The sequence below is a fragment of the Carassius carassius genome, chromosome 29 (assembly GCF_963082965.1).
Source record: "Carassius carassius chromosome 29, fCarCar2.1, whole genome shotgun sequence".
Taxonomy (NCBI): domain Eukaryota; kingdom Metazoa; phylum Chordata; class Actinopteri; order Cypriniformes; family Cyprinidae; genus Carassius; species Carassius carassius.
This window is the reverse complement of record NC_081783.1, coordinates 27,441,760-27,456,358: the sequence shown is the minus strand read 5'-3', so window position 1 is coordinate 27,456,358 and position 14,599 is coordinate 27,441,760. Positions and strand designations below refer to the sequence as shown.

The window sequence follows — 14,599 nt, the reverse complement described above, 5'->3', positions numbered from 1 at the left end:
GCCTTAATAAAACCTGCATCTAGCTAGCAATAGCAAGTAGAAAATCACAAATAAAGCAAACTGAAGGCTATTGGATTTTTAAGAAGCAGATGATATGTCCTTTGATATGTCTATCCCCATTTTTGTTTAAATATGAAATATGACATTGGAAACATTGGAAAGAGAAATACTTGTCAAGCCTTGTAAAAAATTTAAAAAAATTAGTTTATAATAATAGTATGTATGCTCTGGCAGAAAATGCATATCATTATAGCACAGCCAAGAAGAAGAGAAGAAATCACATGATTTTTTTCAATTTATGGCTATTGTATTTTGTACATGGATTCAATGAAAGCATTAGGCCCACTTAGACAGTGGTTATGACTCATTTTGTCATTAGATCTGTGAGTTTGGCTTTGGACAAAATTCCCCTGCTGCTCAGACAACCACATGCAGTCCTCCCAGTTGGCCATCTGCTTAGCATTTCAGTGTCTTTGAAACTTGACGGGAATTAGAATACTGCTAATGTAACACTTCGCAGTCTAAGGACTAGTCACTCTACCGCATGGTAGTGATTTTGATAATATAGTCCAAGTCTTACCACACAGTGTGACATCATCCTCTCTCAAAGAACATAATGCTTCTACACTGATGAAAAACTGGTGGTAGGAAGTTTTACTGCACATTTAAACGTATGCCTAATGCTGGTACAAATTTAGTCTTTTCCTAATGCATATCCTTTTTGTCGAGTCACATTGCCCTGATTGCCATCCCTGACCATGCCGATGGCTGCCAGCGTTACATGAAATCAGACTGACAGATTTGTGTTGGCTGTTCCCAGAGGACAGGGGAAACTGAAAATAATATTCAGAAAAAGATTTGTAGATTGAGGTGCTGTTAAGACCGATGTGATCACATTGGTCCTTCATTCCTTTTTTCTCCTCTAATCTGTTGGGGGATTTTGTACTTACTGAAATTAATTCATTAATGAGGGCATGGATTTGACTGAAAGTGAATCTCAGTAAACCTGTCAAGACCATGTTGAAAGAAATTGTATTTTGCTTAAAGGAAATTAAGCTTATTTTTAGGAGGCTATTTTGCACTTATCTTTATTTACATAAAATGTTAACACATTTTCCTACATTCTCATTACCATTACCAAAACCTCAATCTCATCACCAAAATGTGGAAACAATTTGGTATTATACTTAAACTGTATTTATACACTAAGGTGTTTTTCTTCTGCAAAATATGTATGCTGATTTTTTTTTATCATTATGATTGTAAAAGTGCTGAAACATGAAGCAAATGAAGAAAATGGTGTATCAACCCAACTGCAGTTTATTCCAAAACCAAACTATGAATTAAGACCAAAAACATGAAATAAAACATGACCATAGCATGAACTTAACAAAATAATGACCTGAGACACTAAGCAATGAACAGCATTTTAATTGAAATAAAATATGTTTTGTCATTGGTTTTTTTTTTTTGTTTTTTTTCATATGATTAACCTAGTAAGTCACACTGGTGAAACTGAGTCAGCTAGCTTAGTCAGCTGGCAGCTCTCTAAATGCTCTTGAGGTACTTTAATGCCATACATCACAGTGACGTGGTGTCGGCACTGTCTCAAGTTGGACAAAATTTCAAATGGCATGCAATGCTTCAAGTCAGCTGCCGAACAATCTGTGCAGCAACGCATGAAGTTGAACACACCTACTGACAAAACAATTACTAAACATGATAAAAATGATTGGGAAACAATGACAAGATAATAGTAAAAAGAAGATAATACAAAGAACCAATGAACATGGCAATATCACATGAAAGAAATTAGGAATTTAATGACAGGAACTTCAAAATAAAAACCTAAAACAGACATGACATATCCCCTCAAAGGGCAGCTTCAAACACCCAAATAAAACAACTCCAGGAGAGTGCTGTAGTGGACGAGAACATGGGGGAGGGATGGAGGGTCAGGCCTGTGAAGTGGAAGCAGGCCTGCATGATGGCATGGTGGTGGATCTGAACCTTGGAGTAGTGGACAAGACCATGGACTGTGGGGTAGAGATGGGCTTGGACCATGAAGCAGTGGATGAGATCATGGAGGATTTGGTGGCTATGGTGGAGCCAGCAGAAATGGAGACCACCAGGATGAAGCCAGTGATAGAGATTACCACCTCACCAGAGCAAAAGACCACTCAGGCAGAGTCAGGAGGTCATAGTGGAGCAAAAATGTGTTTTCTCTTTCATGGTTATTCAAACAGCAATTAAATAATACAGAGAAAGCAAGTAAAATCATTCACATTATCAAAGAACTGTATAACTGCACAGTCTAGTGCCAGTTTAAGCACACACACAAAAAAACACTCCTATAATTAGTGAAGCTGTCTATACAATGTTTGATGAATAAATCTCTTACTTATACTTACATCATACATACATTTGCACTTTGTTATTTATGATGTGAGATTTTGCAAGTGCAGAAGTCAGTCAGCAAGTGCTTGCACTGATCAAACTCTGGCTTTTCAGCGATGACTTCTGAATGCGTATGATTGAAAGCATCATGTATAAACTTAAAAAAATGGTGTGCGATTGGTTATAGTGTGCAGTGCTGTAAAAATGCATGAAAAGAAATATGATTCAGCATGAGGAGATCTAAATTTAATGCTGCAATCAACAATTTTTATTTCATTTTTATTTTGTGACAACTAGGGCTGGGCAATATGACGATACATATCAGATGGACAAAATTAAAAGTCTATCGTTTCATATTATGCTCTATTGTTTATTTTGTGGTGCCCCAAAATACATTTTTAAATAGGCTACATACGTTTACAGCAATACTTTTTTGTCTTGTCGCGCCGGGACACAGGGCATCAAAGACACATTGCATTACACCAAAATACACAACATACTGTTCTTTTTAGCAATGTCTTATGACTCCTTTAAGCATTGCCGTTTAAAACAACTGATTTATGCATGCGCTGTCTCTGTTTCTGTGTGAGAGGAGTGCTTCAGCCGTGCATCAGATGCTAATAGTGGTCATGAGCATTTTTGCCGCTTTATTGGCTTTAAACGATTGCATAAACACTTATATGCTTCTAAATGCCCGGCAAGTATCCTCATAAACAGTCATTTAGGTCTTAAGGGAACGTAAACAGTTGTGAGAGAAAGTGCATTTGTAAAAGTATATTAAGTCCAGACTTTGGTCATAAAGGGGTCTTATGGTGCGATATCAATTTTTCCTTTCTTTTTGGAGTGTTACAAGCTCTTGGTGCTTGTAGAAGATCTGTAAAGTTGCAAAGACTAAAGTCTCAAATTCAAAGAAATATTCTTTATCAAAATTAAAGCCCTGTCCACATGAACGCAGTTATTTTTTAAAACTGCAGCTTTTTCTACTCTGTTTGGCCGTTCGTCCACACACAAACGCAGCACCAAGTTACTGAAACATTTTTTAAAACGCCTGCCAGGGTGAGGATTTTCCAAAATTCCGGTTGCAGTGTTATTGTGTAGACCGCGAAATCTGTGTTTTTGGCTTGTGACTTAGGAGCCTGCGCTGTTATCTCTGCCGACTGGAAACTTTTTCTGGCTTCTGATTGGCCAACATGGCTTTACGGTTGAGATTATATCACCACCTGTTGGTTTGGCATGGTTTTGATAGTGTTTTGTGGCACGCGTCTGTGTTTTCATGTGGACAGCGTATTTTTTTTTCTTTTTTTACGCAGAAGTTTACCGGTGTATATGAAGACATGGACTCTGCCATGCTCCCCTAAAATAGCTCATTCAAACACGCCCCCACGTGTCTACATCACTATATGGAAATATTTGCATAATGGCGCCCAAATGTTCATGCGAAGAAAGAGGGCGTGGTTTGAGTAACCGCAGTTAGTGTTGAAGCAGCTATGTCAGGGAGATGCTGTATGTATCTAGGCGAAAGCAAAAGCACTTTATTTGGCCTTCTGATAGTAGATGCATTTAGTAATCTTTAAGATTACAACAGAACAGCAATGCATTTTATGGATGACAGTTTTGTGAATTTAGGATAGGAGGTAATTCTGACTTTGCTAAGACAATCTGCCGCTTCTGAATCAGCTAAGTATGTTTTGTTATTAGTTTAAGTATTTGCTATTGCATGTTCAAATGCAATGCGAGTGTGTGTGTGTGTGAGAGAGAGAGAAAGAGAGAGAAAGAGAGAGAGTCACACAGTGGATTCAGCTGTCTTAACCGTCCATGGCTTGTGTACTGAAAACTAGGGATGCAACGATACCTTTTTCAGAACCGATCCGATCCCCAAAACTCTGAGTATCTGCCAATACAGATCCAATCTGATACCAGCACAGTTTTTTTTATTCAATATAGAATTTCTATACTTCTCTGTGTTGACCTGATCATCACTATTTTTTGTGTTAAACACAATCTACTGCATATACACAACTTCATTTTAATGAAAAGTGACAAATGAAAACATTAATAAAATACTATTATAAACTAGGTTAGTGGATAATTTCAGCAGAAAAAATTTATTCTAGATTCTAGAAAAATCACGGGTGCACAATCATAAAATCTACAGAAATATTTTATTTACAAAATTAAAGGGAATAAGTCTAAAATCTGGTAAAATGTTACACATTGTTCTTAGTATTATTGTAAAATACATTCATGAAAAAACAAGTATACACATTTATATAGAAATATAAAAGACGTTTCTTTTAAATGTATAGCAAAGTAATAAAGGCAGCAACATATGATATATAGCACAGAACAAGAAAGACTATTAATACTCTTTGACTGAGTAGAAAAGTATAGGGCTTGGGCGTCGTGACGTCATTACTTGGCGTGGCACCATGTTGATGGCCTCCTTTACCTCTACTCGGACTACTGCGCAGTGTTTGGAAGTACTCCCTCTTAGAAGTACTCCCTCTCAACAGTGAACATTGCAAATAAGGGAATTTCCCGGGTTAATCATCTAAAATACAGGAAAATTTCAACATTCATCTTTCTGTTGCTATCCCTCTGCTGACAGCAAAAATAAAACTGCCGCATTAACTAAGCGAGTTGTGAAGCTAGGTCTAACATGACTTTGCTTACAGATTGACGTGAATTCGTGCTCTCGTAACAACCATGCTCTTATATTTAAAAAGCCAACATCACGCTAAGGTTCCTTTCAAGGAAGCAAAACGAGTCTTTGAAAACATCTTTTTCGCTGGAAGGGCAATGGTGTAACAACAGGACAACGGTACAGAGATCGACAGGTCTGATGGAAGGGCTAATGGGATATTTTACAGGAAAATACTAAAACAGGAAGACAGCGGGAAAAGAGCTCAAATACGTGAGAACCCCGGAAAAAACGGGAGGGTTGACAGTTACTAACTACACTTTTGAAACACATAGTTAAAAGTACATTTGTGAGTGGTTGTAAGCACTTACTTAACTAGCAGCTAGGTGGAGCGCAGCTTACCATTGTCCGGATTACTGTATACTGTCTGTCGGCTTTATGATCTGCAGCTCCTGAACCCATCCATTTGTGAAATGCACATGAGACTCCAATGACTTGTAGTTTCGGAACTGTTCTGAAGTGTAGGCACTCACAAAACAAACAAGATAACGTAGCCAATGATATCTGTAATGCAAAAGTGCGGCAACAAGTCGTTGTTGGTACTCCACTCTTTGTTTGGAATTTTTGATATGGATCCAAACCGTTAATAGTGCAGATTTTGTCCGTATACCGGTATCTGGAATCCCTATTTGGTGTATCCCTGCAAATCGCACAACCTTTTCGCGATTTTAACATCTTTTTTCTTTCTCCCAACTCTGCTTCTGCTCGTTCGACTTGCTGAATGTTTACATTCGCGAGGCCATCAACATGGCCACCACGTCCCAGAATGCAATGCGTCCAAGCCCTATTATAATACTAAAGGCGCCAGAGCGCTTATGCACATCCTGTGCTAAGAATGATGAACTTGAAACAACACAGAGTCACAGTGTGCAGCTGTGCAGCCGAACCGGTTCAAATGATTCAGTCCAAATTGGTGAACCGGTTCACTAAGAAGAACTGGTTAAACCGAACAATTTGTTCGTGAACCGGACATCACTAGTACAAAGGGAAGAGATATTGATACACAGTGTATTAAATATGTGCGTTAGTTTAATGAGCCTTTTCTTTGAACAGTTTTAAACCTCAGTTAGTGTGTGATCTTGAAGAGAGTTTCATGGTTTTGACTGCAGTAACCGTAGACACACAGTTTGATTACTGAATGGATGAGGACAGACAGCCGCAGTGGAGAGAAGAGTTTATGTAAACTTGAATTTAATGACTTCAATATTAATCTGTACCTCACATTGAACTTTGGAACAACTTCAGAACACTTGAAATACAGGTATGTTCTCGAAAATGTTTTGGCGCTTTATAATGTTTTTATGCCTTCCGTGTGGCTCAACAATAACACAGAATAGTATATACACAGTATCGGATTTGGATCGGTCTCGTCTGTCCGATAGCCGATCTGCAGAAAATGCCTGGATCGGAGCCAATACCGATCCCGAGTATCGGATTGATGCATCCCTACTGCAAACACATCGGAGCTTCATCTCTGTGTCTGCCACACCACACCACAACCCCTTCTGGGTTTGAACTGATGGTAAAACTAAGGACATTATTAAGTGTCTTTACATTTATTTTGAAAGATGAAGCTCACAATTATGGAAAGGTGCGTTACATTTCCGATGAGTGCTTGCAGTGTTTGGCAAATAGCAATGCACTGGGTCAGTTGGCCAATCAGAGCAGACTGCGTTTGTATGAAGGAGGAACTTTAAAGAAAGTGACATGTTTGAGAGAGGCAAGGCGAGGCATAGAGGACCTACAATAATTTACAGAATTTGAAAAATAATGTGTTTTTTGAACATTAAAGCATGTCAACATATTCTGTTACACCAAATTCACAAAATAATGATCTTTAAAAAAGCATCATATGATCCCTTTAAAGGGGAAGCTGTCCAATATCCTTCATGTGTGCTATTCATGTTAATCAAACAAAACAGAGAGAAAATCTCTCACTGATCTTGACTAAATCACTTTTGTACTCGAATAAGAAGAAAATAAATAAATAATGATAATGCAAATAATTAATGATAATGCTAATATGGATATATATATATATATATATATATTCTTGTATTAGTTTGATATTGACATTGGTGACAAGTATTATGACAGTTTTACGGTATCAAAGATTTTAATATCACAAAAACCTGATTAAAAGAAAAAAATAACTATATTGTAATATAAAGTTACTCATACAAGATTTTGGTCATGTCGGCCACCCCTAGAGACAGCCCTAATGGATTTTGTTTAACTGTGCAGCGGTATTTTGTCCCAAGCTCCTGTTGAATTCTTACCCATAGTAAGGCCTACCCCAGCCTTACACAGGACGATGGTGTATCAAACCCGAGTGCAATTTATTACAAAGAGAAAATCCTAAACCAAACTAGTGATGAGTGTTTCAAATTACTGCTTCAAGATCTTTGCAAATCATTTTTTAAGCAGTGTTTTGGAGTGCATATAAAACTGCCAAAGTCATGTGATTTCAGTAAATGAAGCTTCATTATGTCATTATGTCATTAAACTGTTTTGAAATGTTTCAAAATTTCAATAGCTCTCCGCCAAACCTGTGAATCATGCAGGTTCACCCCCCATTGGTCAGCTTGGGTCAATAGTTTTTACCTGATATGTTTATTCATTTTTTTTTTTTTATCTGATGTTTGTTTTTATAAATTTGTAGATATTTTATTGAGGCATTTGTATAATTTAAAGGTACAATAGTAGTTAATAGTCTCTAATTGGCCTTTTTAGCTCAGCCATCCATAGAACAAACAAATAAGCTCTGATTGATAAGACCACATACAGACACAGACACTTAATATTTAATAATATTAGAACAGAAGATTAGTTAATTGCAATTTATAGATTCTACTTTAATTAAAACATTTGCAATAAGTTTGTAAAAGCTAAAATGTTATGACTTTTGGTATCTGTTTTTGCTGCATCTCTGAACAAGCAAGTGTTACCAGCATGTGGAGTTTTAAGAACAAAGAAACAAGTTCAATTGACCATTCACAAAGAGTCTGATTGACAGGCAATCTGACCAATCATAACGCCAGATCTGCCATTTTGCCCGACAAACAAATCAGACAGGAGAGTAGATTAACTTCGGTGGAATTAAACTTTAAAAATGTTGTATTGACATCTTTCCATGGTTGAAATAAAATATGTTCTGATGTTCATTCATGTTCATTTCATGTTTTAAGTAAATATGAAAAGACGATTGGTTTAAGTGCCACTTGAGTTGTGGAAATACTGGAGATATCTATCGCACTATCAATGCCTAAACATAACACCTCAAACTAATTTGAAGTGGTCAGGTGTTACAAGTTGTAGCTCTCAGAAAATTTCCAATTCACAAGTTGTAATTACAAGTTTTACAAGGACATGAATGCTTTTTACAAATTTGTATCGCGTAATATCAGTAAACACAATATGGCATGAATGCACCTTTAAATACCAGATTAGGGTAATCACATGACAAAAACAACCAATGACAAAACAAAACTACTAAACAAGATAACAAGCCAAAGAAAACCAAAGAATTCATGACATATAAATAAAAGGAACCACAAGATCACATGAGGTGAACTTCAAAATGTAAAGACCTTAACAGAACCCAAAACAGATGTAACAGTATTTTGTTTGGGGAAAAACAGTTATTCTCAACAATGTGAATAATAAGAATTAAAAAATTGGGTAGGCAACACAATGAAAGAAATGATAAATATCCTGACAATAACCTTAATTTATTCTTTTTCATTTGAATCTTCCTAAAAAAAAATATTTTATATATTTATAATTATGTAATGTCATTTGTTTTATATTTGCAACAGGAGCTGATGGTATGCATCCCATTGCAAGATATCATTATGTCCTAAACAAAGACCTTTTATTCATGTGATGTTTGTTTACAGTGCAAATAGTCTCCGCCTCAAACATTCTTCCTGTGTTAACCACAGTTATTGCCACCTTTCCTTCTACAGCCATTACAAACAGTTTAGAAGAATTTAACTGTGCATTGGTCCTGCCTTAGTTTATATATTATGCATAACAGGAGTGTCACCATTTCTGTCTAGAACAGAGGAATAAATTGATATAAATATATTAAAATGCACTTAACCAAGAATCTGCTACTAATCTGCTGACATTCTCTCCCTATCAACTGTAGGTAAAACTTTCTGGGTATCCTGAAATTATATTATATGCATAAATAAGGAGTGACCATGGACCTTGTTACTGTCTGAATGGTCACACTGGGTGACATACAACCTCCCTTGAGAAGATCTTGGGCAGATTTAATAGCTTTTGGCCCATGGCCAGCAATCATGGGCTAGGTCTGTTTGGACAAGGCTCCTCAGAGACAGCTACAGCTCACAAGACAGGAAGCAGCTTGCATGGATCCCAGCGGTCAAGGTTGTGAGGAGATAGGAAGGGGGTTGGGGCAGAGAGGGGATTTCCTCGTAAGGGGTTTGTGTCATTTTCAAAAATACCCACAACTATGCTGCAGTCATGAAACATTTAGGTACTAATCTGATTTTCATATAATTTTAAGTATTTTAAGTGCTTTAATATCTGCTGGCCTGTTTGCTATTGTATGTTGAAAAATGCAAAGTTTGTGTTGCATTTGAATATCCATTTCTGGAGAAAGGGGAATGATAAAAAAAAATGTAACTGAGAGCGAGGTAATTTATATAAAATAAGCTAAAAAATAACTGATGTTTAGTAATATTTCACTTTTAACCTTTTTAATGCTTATTTATCTAATATAATAATAATGAAATTAGCTTTACCCACAATTAGTTGAGTTAGATACACCACACTTATACCATGACAGTAGGCTACTATGATTTTTGGACATGTCCAATCAAAGGTAGTACCATGTTGCTTGACTTTCCTGGAATATATCAGTATCAAGGTATTTAGCATTATTTTGTTGCGTTGTGACGAGTCAATAAGATCAACGCGTTACAAAGATGTCGCGTCTCGCGCTATGTGCGTTGCCTTTTAAGAAAGCGTATGAAGTTCAAAATAATTCCATTTTTAAAAAGACTCGCGTGACCAGCTGTTCTTGAAAAAAAAAGCGCGTCGTGTGAATGGCCTCTAAAAGCTAGAAGGATCGACGTCGCGTTTGAAACGTCGCGTCGTTCATAGAGGACGCATCTGTGATATTTACACATGCGCCGTTGAGTTGCGTCTAGCTGTTTTATCAGGGTTATGCACCACCAGCGTTGCGTTTTAAGATGTCAAGTGTGTAAGTGTCAAGTTAAAAATAGTTTAGCTTTTAAAACGCTTCTTGTGCTCCCCTCGTTAACTGTTACATTTTGTCACGAGCTTTTTAAACACAAGGCTTCGAATCGACGTGCGCGCTTACAGTGCATCCAGTTTTGTTATTATAACGACAGCGTTGTAGTTGGTTGCGTCGCGTCCAGTGTATATGGCTTGTAGGATGATCAGGCGTGGGGAGGGTTTGGCTGGCCAATGCGCCAATAGACGCCAATGGCTTGAAAAGCCACTTCATTGTGCATGATAGTATGAAGACGCTGCAAGTCTCAGACATGTAGCGATTTAACAGAGCTGCGATTACGAAAATAATCCGTATATCTAATAATAAATGGACAGACCAGGAGCAGAAGCATTCGCGATCCACTTGTCACCAAGGGAGAGCAATTATTGGAAATAATGGGGAATACAACACCCAAACCACTAATAGGTAGGAGATGGCTTGGTTGGCTATTGGTTGATATGTCTTGTGACAGAAATCAGAAGCATTTTTTGTATGCTTTAATGTGGATAGAGATGTATAATGTCTTGATTTCTTGTGCAAATATAAGGCATGCATAGCTTCTGATCTATATTGGGATGACAGTGCGCGCTGCGTAGGAGTGAGAAGATGATGGGTGATGTTCAAGTTATTCAAAGACGCTCTCTAATTCATTTAGCATAACATCAGCCTTTATGTTTCAAGTTTTTCCCCCTCTTGATGTCGCATGGCGTTTCATACAAAACTGAATATTTGAAAAGGAAAAATTAGTGTTTCCTTTTTGTTTAGATATTTCTTATTTGTCTGTATTTAAATGTTAAACAAATATGATTATTTTCTCTATAGTAACAGATGGATTATTTATTATTCTGTATTAAAGAGCCTTATTAAAGAGACCACAAGAGTTGTTGTGCTGAAGATGAGAATTCCCCCATCCATGAGAAACACTCGGTTTCATTCTGCTGTATTCTAATATGTTCTACACTGTCCTCCATCACCTACTGTATATTGCATGTACATTGAGTGTGCCTAAAGCATACCTTATGAACACACAGTTTCCATTATCTTGTGCAGATAATATAATTTGTAATTAAAATGTTGTAGTAAATTAATAAAAAAAAAATCATGAATGGTCTCAGAATTTTGGACCCTGCTGGTAGGTAATTTTGACACTGACCTGACCATAAATAGGTTTAATTATATATGTTATTGACCGATTCTTCACTATCAATAAAGTTAATCATATGGCACATGACCAGCGCATAAAAGCTCACAGTGTTCATGTATATCAAAAGGTTAGGGATGATTCACTGTGTCTTTCAGTGGCACTGCTGGATTTCTGCTGCTCATTGACCCCAATTTAGTTTCCATATTCACAAATAAAGCTCTATCTGGTATCCATTATTTCTCATTGTGTGCTCAGTCCCCACCCTCTTGTAAGTTCTGCTCAGAGCTCTCTGAACTCTGATACTGGAATGCTGAAGAACTTTTGAACCCCTACACAACAATGAACTGTATGTTGACTATAAAATTGGTACATCTATTGATGAATGATTTACTTATAGTCAAATGTGAACTTGTGTCTTTAAATATGATGAATGTATGGCTTGGCATGCCGTACAAATCTGATTTCCAGTTTAACTCTGAAACTCAGCATGATTGGGTGTGTGGAACACAATGCTGGATCAGGTCATAGTACATTTTTAGAACAGTTTGGAAACACATGAATGCATTCATCTTGGTGGTTTCATCACTTTTTTTCACATTTTGGCAATTTTGGCAATATTAGATGCTGTTGTCTGACTGCCTGAATCATATTGGTATTCGTGCACATATATTAGGAAATGAAAGACAGAAAATTCAAGATTTAACTTTCAGCATGGATCACTCATCTGTAAAATCTGAGACCTGATTTGACTGTACCAGAGTTAGCATATATAATATTTAAAACTTAAATCCAGAGTAAATTTTCAGCATTTCAGTCAAAAAAATTTTGTATATTTATCTCACATAAGATTTATGAGATGGTGCAGTTGTGATCGAACTAATGTAAAGTTGCACTATTTGGCTTGAAAATAGTACATGTATATTGTACATACACAAAAAAGCCCATATGCTGTTCTGTCATACTAATTTGTAGCAATATATATAAATATATGGCTGATTCATTGACCTAACGGATCTCTTTGGATGCATTGACAAACTGCAACATGAAATACTTGCTCAATGGAAAAACATGTCTCCACCTACATTTTTTTTAACCTATACATACAATTTACAGCAGTCTCCAGCTGAAATGACACTAGCCATTAGGTGGTAGTGAATTTGTCTGTGGCAAAAATTTTAAGAACATATGTTTTCAGTGGAAAAACATGAAAGATTATGAGGCGGTTCTCAGCAGTTCTCAGACAGTTTTTCTTGCACATGAAATCACACGCTAGCAAACCAGTGAGAACACAGAACAAGAAAGACGATTCACAGCAAATAGAGTGTAGATGCCCAAGCTGCTCTAAATCCACTCACTCCAACTCCTACATAACTAGTACATATTTGCAGAATATTACAGTTGTTTGGGAAAAAAGAATTTAACGAGAGTTACATATGCATTTGCAACATTTTATTATGTAAGCTTTATGTTGCTCCTCAGATGATAAGGAAATTAATAGTAATATTATTATTAAGCAAGTCAGTTTAGCCACATGGCTTGGGTAATGCATGCCCCTGATATTTACTAATTAGTTCTGTCAAACCATTACATTTTTTTTAATCTAATTTTAATATAATATATGATGTTGATTCATTGCAAACTAATCACACATCAATTTGGGCTGAGAAATTACTCCCCAAAAGATAATTTAAAGTCATAATTGTGTTAAATGAGAAAAGAATACGAAAGGTAGTTTTAAAAATAAGTATTTTGTTTCGGCATAGAACTCACACATAAACATTTAAGGCTACAGTCTGGCCATGACATAGTTTTTTTGAAGTGGCATCTAAAGTGGCATTTAAATATGATGGAATGGGTGGAGATCACTGATCTATATATATGACTGGATCTCTCATTGCGTTCTAAACTGCCAACAGGCAGTGAAGCCACCGGAAGTGTCCAATCCGCCATCTTATGGGGGGCCATACAAGCCATAATTCATTCTGGCACTCTCACACACATACATTCTCCATTCACATACATACATTTCTACTCTCACACACATATATTCTCCTTTCACATACATACATTTCTACTCTCACAAACATATATTCTCCTTACACATACATACATTTCTATTCTCACACACTTACATTCTCCTTTCAAATACATATATTCTTGCTTTACACACATAAATTCTACTTACACATACATATATTTTTTTTTGCTTTCACACACATGCATTCTCCTTTTACATATATATATATTTCTACCTTTTTTGGTATCCATTACTTCCTGTATAAGCAGGAAGTCACTCTTAGACCAGGCAATACATGAGCAATACCTGCTCAGCTCTTCCTCACAATTTTACAGTTATGCTATTTTCTTTTAAAGTCATCCTGTTTTCTTTTCAAGTACATATTTTATGTTTTTATTTTTAACAAATCATTATGTAACCTACGTGTTCTACAGATCTGTGTACAAGTTCTAAGACACTGATTTTGATCGTATTAACAGGGCTTAACGCTAAAGACATTTTCTACTGGTCCAGTTCAGCCAGTGGTTTAATTTTTTCTTTACTTGCCCTGGCAAAATTTTTACAGGACTGAAATTGTTTTCATTGTTGACTGTAACATTGTATTGTAATAAATAATAACCACTTTGCACAAATAGGTACAATAGTTCAAAGATAAAACTGAAATAAACCATGCTTTTTCAGGTCTTTCAGGTAGGCCTAACGATTCCAGTTAAGGATGCACTGATCAGGATTTTATTTATTTTACAATCAAATGAGCCGATTCCCATTCTCGTTGCCAATTTATTTAGTTCTTATTTATTTATTTATTTTTTACATTTATTAAATGTTTATTTTGCTCTGTTACTGGCCAAACTAACCTTGAGCAAACAAACAAACAAACAAAAAATATATGCAACATGAAGCAAGTGCACAAAACAAAAACATCAGATTGGCTGAATTAATTTTTCATTATTATTATTAGTTTTATTTCCTTAATTATATGTGTGTCTGCACTATGTTTGTAATTTCTGTACTGGAAGCTCCTGACGAAATCTCTTCTGTGTGTAAACACTTGGCAATAAAGCTCTTTCT

At 36.2% G+C, this 14,599-nt stretch overlaps 1 protein-coding gene across 5 annotated transcripts in view; it reads left to right on the top strand.

Annotated features, from left to right (window-relative positions):
* neurl1b (neuralized E3 ubiquitin protein ligase 1B) overlaps positions 1–14,599 on the top strand; it is a 60,081-nt gene that overhangs the window by 30,091 nt on the left and 15,391 nt on the right. Inside the window, exon 1 of one of the 5 annotated variants that reach the window (XM_059516475.1) lies at positions 10,151–10,334. The exons of 3 other annotated variants lie outside the window; for them this stretch is intronic. In XM_059516475.1, the coding sequence (XP_059372458.1) occupies positions 10,298–10,334 (37 nt within the window). In that variant the 5' untranslated portion in view covers positions 10,151–10,297. Of the gene's footprint in view, positions 1–10,150; positions 10,335–10,388; positions 10,794–14,599 lie in introns of those variants that run through there. One more of the 5 variants, XM_059516476.1, reaches the window with a different exon arrangement.